At 37.4% G+C, this 10,000-nt stretch overlaps 1 protein-coding gene across 1 annotated transcript in view; it reads right to left on the bottom strand.

Annotated features, from left to right (window-relative positions):
* LOC113823378 (uncharacterized) overlaps positions 1 to 8,636 on the bottom strand; it is a 14,636-nt gene extending 6,000 nt beyond the window's left edge. The window contains exons 1-3 of the mRNA XM_070123554.1: positions 8,609 to 8,636; positions 3,539 to 3,661; positions 2,999 to 3,218 (exon numbers count right to left, since the gene is read on the bottom strand). Of these exons, the coding sequence (XP_069979655.1) occupies positions 2,999 to 3,130 (132 nt within the window). The 5' untranslated portion in view covers positions 3,131 to 3,218; positions 3,539 to 3,661; positions 8,609 to 8,636. The remainder of the gene's footprint in view (positions 1 to 2,998; positions 3,219 to 3,538; positions 3,662 to 8,608) is intronic.
* Between the last annotated feature and the right edge of the window lie 1,364 nt (positions 8,637 to 10,000).

The raw sequence follows: 10,000 nt of genomic DNA, 5'->3' as shown, positions 1-10,000 counted from the left end.
GGTATACTGAGCAGTGTGATGCCTCGGTGATTGCTGCAGTTCCAACGGTCCCCCTTCCCCTTTCAGAGAGGGATGACCACACCCCTCAACAGGTCAGGAGGAATGGTACCGGACCGCCAGATGGCAGCCAGGACAGCATGTAACCCCCGTGCCATAGGTTCACCACCAGCCTTTAACAGTTCAGCTGGTATGCCGCAGATACCTGCTGCTTTACCACTCTTCAGCTTGGAAATCGCCCCCCTAACTTTAGTTAGGGAGGGAGGGTCCTCACTGATGGGTGGATCCGGCAGCGGGATCTTGACACTACCCGCATGCAAGTCAACTGTTGGTGGGTCAACCTGGTACAACTGCTCAAAATACTCAACCCAACGTTCCCGCACAGCAACAGGATCTGAAACGATCTGACCACTTACTGAGCGAACTGCTGTCACCTTTGAGGAGGGCTTGGAGTTCAGCTTTCTCGTGGCTTGGTATGCAGGACGAAGGTCATTTACTAAGAAATGGCCTTCTACCTCCTCTGCAAGACTCCTAATAAACTGTTCCATGTCCCTTCTTAACAGAGACCGAGTTCTGCGCACATGAGAACGGTGCAATTCCCGATCCCCTGTCAGACGAGCCGCACGACATGCATCTGTGGCTTCCAGAGTCTCCTGCGAGATGGAATTCTGTACTGCTCTCGGGCGTATACCAATCGTATCTTGAGCTGCATCAAGGGTTTCACGCTTAAAGGTATCCCACAAAAGAATAGGGTCTGTCAGACTGTCGAGCATTGCGAAACGATCAGAGATTGACTCAGCAAACCCGTGGGCACACTCCCCCTCCCTCAGCCTGTCCAAATGAAACACCCTAGGGTGATCATTTCACCGCTGGGGAGTTTTGAAGTGGACCCGGAGGGTAGCCACAACCAATCTATGGTCAGTACCACAGAACTCAGCACTCCTGTACACCCTGCAATTCAGGAGGATCCTCCGAGTGCTAACGAATATGTGGTCAATCTCATTGGCTGCATTACCCGCATCACTGTACCATGTCCAGCAATGTGGGTCTGGGCGCTGGTACCAGGAGCCAGAAATCCTCAATTTCTGGGACCTAGCAAAGTCCCAGAAAAGGAGGCTATTCTCACTATCGGCATCAGCTCCTGAACCATGGGGACCGACAGACATCTCATAGCCAGCTCGATCACAGCCAGATACCGCATTGAAGTCACCCAGAACAATACGAATATCTCGCTGGGGACATCTGTCTACCACAGATGTAAGTTTGGCGTAGAACATCTCTTTCACGTCAAGTTTACAAACATCGGTAGGAGCGTACACAGCAATAAGAGACATGAAGCCAAAAGATAGCTTCAATCTCAATACCATTATACGCTCATCAACAGGAGTAACCTCTACTACCGAGGGCTGGAGTCTGCTGGAGATGGCAATTGCTACTCCCTGGAGATGGTGGCCGTCGCTGCGGCCCGACCAGTAATAGGTGTAGCCACCTACACAGGTCATGCCGCTGCCAGGCCTCCTCACCTCTGAGAGAGCAGCCACCTCAACTCTTAGCCTCCCCAGTTCCCTCGACAGTAGAAGCACCGATCATCCTGACGCAAAGAACAGACGTTCCAAGCCCCCACTCTGACTTCCCGCCTGAGGTTCAGCCTCTGGCAGTCGCTCCAGGTGGATGCCACCTCTGCCACCCCCACCGACGCTGCCCCATATAAAAGGGGGTGGCGGGCTGTGTGCCCCATCATCCACCTGTGGGGTTCCCGAGGGCTTTCCCCCACAAGCTTCACTCTGGGCTGGCGGCCACAAGAGCGTAGGCGAGATGAGTAGTTCCCGTTCCCAGCCTGCGCTCAGGCAGACGCCCTCCCAGCAGGGCCCACAGTCCGCCTCACTTGCTGGGTGGGAGGGACTTTTCCCCTCCTCCCAGCCTTTCCATTTACTTCAAGCACTACCGATTTGGTTATATCTGGGGGGAGGAGGACTGGCAAGGCCCACCTCCCCCGAGCCTCCCATTAACCCCAGGGGGCTTGGGGGAAGGAGTTGGTACAGGGCCAGGGTGTGTTCACACGCCGGTGGGCCATGCTCCTGAACCTCTGGGGCCTCTTGCTGCTCCGAGATCCCCCTCAGTTTAGCCTGGAACTGCAAGGTACCCAGTTTCCATGGGAGGCCACAAGGAAGCACTGAAGGAAGTCTCGATGATGGAGAGGCTATGTACTGGCAGGGGGAGGCTTATGCAGAGCTGCTCCCTTTTTCGCACGAGGCTAGCCAGCAGTGGCAGCTGTAAGCGAGAAGGCATGCAAAAGCTCTTAACACTAACTAGGCTACCACTCCATCGCTTCACACCACCCTGCGCATGAAGCACCCCCCAATATATATATATATATATATATATATATATATATATATATATATATATATATATATATATATGCATATATGTATAAATATATAAATATATATATATATTATATATATATATATATATATATATATATATATATATATATATATATATATCTTACCAGGTGTCGTTTTATGGTTGTCAGATCTCCTGAGAAAGTTTTCTGGCATTTGGGCCTTCGTTGGGTCATCTGCCACCTTCGCCTCCAAGGTCTAAACTCCTTCATCAGCCCCGGATTCATGGATTCGCTTATGCGAACGGGTGGTCGTGTTGCCCACTTGGGGTGCTCACTTTTTATTTTAATGCCTTTTTCTGATGCCCTTTTGGCAAGTCCTTGCCCTTTTTCTAAACGCCCCACTTCCAGAAGACATATTGTAAGTTTTGGGTCCGATAGGAGCTCGTTTAGCCCACACTCAAACCTCTTACAATTTGGGTACTTGGCGTACTTCCGTGACGCGCCATGGAGTCGCCAAAGAGGGGAGTTGGCGGGTGACTTTGACTGTAGAGAGGTGTGAGTGTGGGCTGGGGAGGACTCCTGATTTTCCTGATTTTCTCGTGCTGGGATATACTGTGATACTACCGTTGTTTTACCAGTGATTGTCCTTGCCTCATCTGTGTTTCCGAGGCTGTAGTAGCAGTACTGCTTTTCATAATTAAAGCCGTGCACATGAACAGTATTTGGTGTCCACTCCTGTAGGAGGTAGAAATGGCCGGCTTTTCCCCATGCCCATGTCCACATCTCAACGGTCCGAGGATCACTCGTCAGCTCCTGTAGTAGGGTGAGTGTCGGGGCCCCCCACACTTTTACCACGCTACACCATGATAAACTGAAAAAACAACGCTAATTCAATATACATTAGACTTCGCTAAACTACTAATTTTCTTTGAAAAGTACAGCATTTTCTATCGTCTTTCAATGTATAACTATTTTATATTTGCTAACAATAACACTCTCAAACCTTTGGCATCTAACACATTTATCGTAATCACTCCTTTGCCCATTCCGACACAATACTTTACCATAGTGCTATATGGCCTTTGATGTCTAGCACATTTATCTGTTTCAAACATTAAACATTTTTCTTGCTTGACTCGCAAAAGTTTACAAATTCGCAAATTACACTGCTGTATGATCAATAACACTTACCGCCGCTTATGGTGATGGTGGCGGTGTTTTAGAGTAGTTCCAGTAATTCTCTGAGTTTGCCGCAATGTTGGTTCTTGTTGCTTTTTAAAAATATATTCTTGGATGTCTCTAAGGCTGTCATGCCTAAAGTATATAGTAAAATATATACATTCCATTTTTTAAAAATCTTATTATCGCAAAAAGAAAGCTGAATGTTTAGTGTAGATTTTGTTTTTCTACACCATGAAAACATCGCCTTTGGGTTACAATATTTATAAGGAACATGGTTAACAGAAAAATTTGTATACTTTGATGCACCATTTATTATTTGACAGCTATATTATTTTTTAAATACTGCCTGAGTTTTTAAATGTTTTGAACAGTCCGCTGAGATGAAAAGAAATGTTCCTCGTGCAGTTGCCATAAGCCGCCATTTTCCCGCGTTCTGACCTAAAATTCTACGAATTGGCAACACTACGAACTTGATAGTAGTTCCAAACTAGTAGGCATCTTTTCGGGTGGCAACTAGGGTGTCGCGAAACGCTCCACACCTATCACGAGACACAAAAGTGTCTCGTGATCGGAGGCGAGACAGGCCTTTAAGCTCCGCCCATTTCTGTGACATAATAGGAATGCTCGCGGTTGACGACTTGTTATTTTACTGTACTGGTTATTTTTCCAACAGGTAAACAGTATTTTGGAATATGATATCCAAGATGGCTTTTGATATCTTATGGTGGATAGTGCGGTGTTATAGATATCCAATATAAGTACGAATATGCATGAAATATCCAAAGTAGGAGGAATGCATCTGGCAACTCATTTAAAGTTAACCGTCTGTTCGATTCCTGTCGCGCAAGATATATCGCGTTTCCCGTAACCGCTGGAGAGGATGTCTAAACTTTAGGCATCTTTTCCAGCGGTTACGGGAAACGCGACACCTCTTGCGCGACAGGGATCGAGCAGACGGTTAACTTTAAATGAGTTGCTAATAACAAATTTGATAAACAATATAAATTCAAAGAAATCCTTTTTAGAAATAATAATTGAAACAACAAAAGATTTTACCCCAATTTTAAAACAAATAATTAGATTAATAAATGAATAAAATAATTCTATGGAATGCCCATTCTATCCATAGAAAAAATCAGAATTAGATTATTTAATCTATAAAGAAAACCCAGGTGTAATCGCATTATGCGAAACTTGGTTAAAAGATAAAGATAATTTTAAAATAAATAATTATGATATAATTAGGAAAGACAGAAAGAATCAAATTGGTGGAGGGTTAATTCTAGGCATTAGGAAAGACGTGCAATTTAAAAAACTAAATTTAAATGATATGTACCAACATAGGATAGAAATCCTAGGTGTAAAAGTCCAATATAAAGAAAAATGGCTAAATACGATATTAATATATAATCCTTGTAATAATATTAGAGAAGAAGAATTTCAATACTATTATGATCAACTACAAGACCCAAAATTAATAATAGGCGACTTCAATGCACATCATCCAAATTGGAACACAAATAACAATAAATTAAATAATGTAACAGGAAAAAGTTTAGTCAAATTGATAAACCAAAATAATATTATACTCCTAACACCAAAAGGACAAATAACCAGAGTAGATCCAATAACGAATAAAGAATCTACATTAGACCTGGTTTTGGGATCACCGACGATAAATCATTTTGAAATTACAACAGGCCCACACCTAGCTAGCGACCACCTTCCAATAATCATAAAAGAAGACAATTATCAAATAAACTCAATAAACTTAGAAAGAAAGTGGAATTTCACAGAAGAAGGATGGCAGAGATACATTTCAGAACTAAACAAAATAAATGTAAATATAGAGACGATGAAAACACTGTTAGAACTGTTAAAAAAACGGGAGAGAAATTTTTCAAATACAGTAATAAAACAATAAATAATAAACCAAATAAACCATGGTGGAATAGCAAATGTAATGAAATAATAAAAAGAAGAAATAAGGCATATAATAAATGGAGGAAAAGACCAAGCATAGAGAACAGACTAAATTATAAAAAACTAGTAACAGAAGCAAAACATGTCATTGAAATAGAAAAAAGGAATTCATGGGAAAAATTTTGCATCTCTATAGACTTTAAAACCCCCACAAAAAATATGGAATTTCATAAAAAAACAAACAGGAAAAATAACAAAAAGTAACTACCCCCTGATATATAATAATTTCCCAGTCACCCAAATATCAAAAAAACTAGAACTATTTAGGAAAGAATATGAAAACATAACCAGTAGACAAACAGAAAAACTATTAACAAGAACAGAAAAAGAAGAAATATTAAATAGTAACAATGAGGATGATATAAATAAAGACATAACATAAGAAGAATTAGCATACGCTATAAGGAATACAAAAAATGGGAAAGCATATGGGCCAGATTGTATAACATATGAATTCTACAAAAAATGCCCCCCCCAAAATAATAGAAATAATTTTAACAAACTTTAATAAATATTGGGAATTAGGAAATTACCCACAAGAACTAAAAACAGCAATAATTAATCCAATTTACAAATCAGATAAAGACCCATCCAAAACCAACTCATATAGATTTATTAGTAGAACACCATGCATAGGCAAAATTTTTGAAAACATAATTACAAGAAGATTAAACTGGTGGATAGAGAAAAATAAGCTAGATGAAGACCTAATAGGCTTTAGACATAATCGAAACACAATAGATGCAATTCAGATAATCGAAATGAAAATCAGAGAAGCAATTAAAGAAAAAAAATATGCCCTAATAACATGTCTCGATATAGAAAAAGCATTTGACTCAGTAAATCATGAAACTATCCTTATAAAAGCAGAAAACATAGGATTAAGCGGCAAAATAATAAGATGGATAAACAATTTCCTATGCAATAGAACTTTTCAAATTAAAATCGGAGAAAAAAAATCAGCTGTCGGAAAAATATTAAATGGAGTCCCACAAGGATCTCCAATCAGCCCAACCTTATTTAACTTAGTAATGTCAGACATAAAACTCCCAAAGGAAACTGATAAAGTAATCTATGCTGATGATATAACCCTAATAACATCAAATGAGAATCTAGTAGAAGCAAAAAATAATTTAGAACAAAGTCTAAACAAAATAAAAGAATGGGCAGAGAAATGGAAACAAAATAAATCCAACCAAGAGTAAAGTAATGTGCTTCACAAATAAAAAACTAGAACAAAATCCAATAATAAAAATAGGAAACGAAGAACTAGAATACACAAATATTCATAAGATATTAGGTATGATATTCGATGCCCCCAAATTAACATGGAAAAAACACGTCGAATATGTAAAAACAAAATCGATGAATAGGATGAATATTATGAAAAAATTAACCTCACTGAGTTGGGGAGCAAACAGAGAGACATTGACAAAATTCTTTAATATATATATAAACCCGATTATAGAATACGGAGTAACAATATATAGTGGAATAAACAAAAATGAATCTAAAAATTTAGAACAAATTCAAAACTATGCACTAAGAATTGCCACAGGATCCCTCAGATCAACTCCAATAATAGCACTGCAAACTTTAACAAGTCAAATGCCAATAACAAATAGGATAAAAGAATTAGAATGCATTCAATTGATTAAAAATTTAGAAAAAAAATCATCTACCAATAAAACAATTATCCATAAAATGCATAGAAAACTTCAAACCGAACAAAGACAAAAAAACACTTCTATATAAAGTTATAGAAACATGTAAGAAATGGAAAGTAAAACTAAAAGTAGACACTCCCTAATATTTCCCCAATCCCTCCATGGTCTGACATCATAAAAGACATAGAAACAAACTTCATGGAAAACATGAATAAAAACACACCACATCAAATGATACAACAACATTTTCACTACATAGAAAATACAATTTACCAAAATTACCAAAAAATTTACACAGACGGATCAAAAATAAAAGAACCAGTCTCAACAACAGCTGCCATATATATACAAAATAAAAACATTACAACCTTATGGAAATTGCCAAACAATACAGAAATAATAGAGGCAGAATTATTTGCAATAAAACAAGCACTAATTTATATAAACAACAATAGATTACAGAAAACAGTAATATTAACAGACTCACAAGCATCCATACAAACAATAAAAAACTACAAACCAAGAAAATATAAACATATGACATATGAAATACAATCATTGCTACTATTACTAAACACACAAAAGCAACAAATAAAAATACAGTGGATTCCTTCACATAAAAACATAAAAGGAAACGAAATTGCAGACAAAGCAGCAAAAAAAGCTCATGAAATTAGAGATCCCATAACCATGACACAAAATTCAACAAACACAATAAGAGAAATAAAAATGAAAAAACAAGAAAACTGGAAAGACAGTTTAAAAGAAATACTAAACACAAAAAATTATCTAATCAAAGATCACAACCCACAACCATGGACAAGATCACAAAACAGAAAAATAGATGTGACCATTGCAAGACTTATGACAAAACACACAAGACTTAAAAAACATTTACACAAACTAAAAATAGAAGCAGACCCTATGTGCCGATGGTGTAATAACCAAGAAGAAACGCCAGAACACTTAATATTACAATGTCCGAGATTTAATTCATACAGAACAAAATTAATACAAGCATTGAACAAAATAGAAATACAAAACCCTGACTTAAATTTATTAATTACAGGAGCAAATCAACATCCTGTGAAGAAGTATTACATCTTAAGACATACAAAGATATTTCTACAAAGATCAAGAATAATAGATATTATCTGAAGATAAAGAAAAACCGCAAGAAAGGATCCAGGGAATATAGACTAAAAAATGGTCTAAAACCCTATAAAAGAAGAAAGAAGAAGAAGAAATGAGTTGCTAGATGCATTCTTCCTACTTTGGATATTTCATGCATATTCGTCCTTCTATTGGATATCTATAACACCGCACTACTCACCATAACATATTGGATATATTTCAAAATACTGTTTACCTGTTGGAAAAATAACCAGTACAGTAAAATAGCAAACCGTCAAGAAAGCACGGATCACACCTTTCAAAAAAATGTGCGGCCCAACACTCCTTACAGCGCCATCTATTGTTCAGATATGTAACTAAGAAAAGACAACGTTTATAGGGGAGATTACAAATTTGTATAGATTTTTTTTTTTTTTTTATAGTTTTAAAGGTTTAGTTTCAGCTGGAATTTTACAATGTCTTTTTTTTTTTTAAATAAGAGACTTGAAGTATAACTATCAAAGAACTACTTATATATATAAATTTACATGGTATATAATTATTCTGTCCATTAATAACTTTTTTTTTTCTTATTAGAGTTTTCTTTTCATACATTAAAATAAGGTTTTACACTTTTTTTCCCCAGAAAATGACAATAAAACATTAATAATTATCTCATGTGTATGCATATTTACTTAAAATCAATAATTTTTTTTCCATTGTTTAAATACTATACAACTTTATTGCAGAAAATATATTTGGTATTAATGCAGTGAATATAAACTTAGATTCAATAAACTCTACAATTTATTAAATAAACAAATATATTAAATAAAATCCACAATCATTCGGCATAAATAAAGTAATCTTTTTCATTCATTTTTGTTGTCATTAAATCAAGGATAAACAAAACACATGTAAAACAGTTCTTTATTTGATTCCAAGTCATCACCAATGAAAGTATTAAGGAAAGCAGGCTTACAGCTAAAACAGGAAGCATAAAACAAGCAAAAACAAAAATACAGTCCCTTTCCTACCGTATTGAGTAAGTGACGTTTCATGATGGTAAACAAACAGACGATGCATCGTGTACACAACGACATCTATTGTTCAGATATTACACTATCCACCAATCGCTGGGGCTCACAGACTTTTGCCATGCTTTCCTATCTTTCGTATATAGTCTTTGATTACGTCACAGAAATGGGCGGAGCTTAGAGGCCTGTCTCGCCTCCGATCACGAGACACTTTGTGTCTCGTAATAGGTGTAATAGGTGTCGCGGAGCGTTTCGCGACACCCAAATAGCCATCGGAAAAGATGCCTTTTGACACAATGTTGTTGGTTCTTGTTGATTTATAAAAATATATTCTTGAATATATTTAAGGCCATCATACCCTACAATATACGGTAAAATATATAAAATCTATTTTATGACAAGATTGCTAAAAGAAAGCTGAATCTTAGAATTTTTTTCTACACCATGAAAACATCGCTTTTGGGTTGCAATATTTATATCCAATAAAACTCGAATATTTTAATGCACCATTTACTATTTGATAAATAGTTATATGATTATTTATTACTGTGATTTTTTAAATGTTTTGAATAGCCCGCTGAGATGAAGAAAATTGGCAATCCTGTTCGTCCAGACAACTCGTCAGGACAGCAGGACAACGAGGCCGCGTTCGGAACCTCCAAGACCCTTTC

This window comes from Penaeus vannamei, chromosome 7, assembly GCF_042767895.1.
Source record: "Penaeus vannamei isolate JL-2024 chromosome 7, ASM4276789v1, whole genome shotgun sequence".
In the NCBI taxonomy this organism is placed as follows: Eukaryota; Metazoa; Arthropoda; class Malacostraca; order Decapoda; family Penaeidae; genus Penaeus; species Penaeus vannamei.
This window is presented reverse-complemented; position numbering and strand designations above follow the sequence as displayed.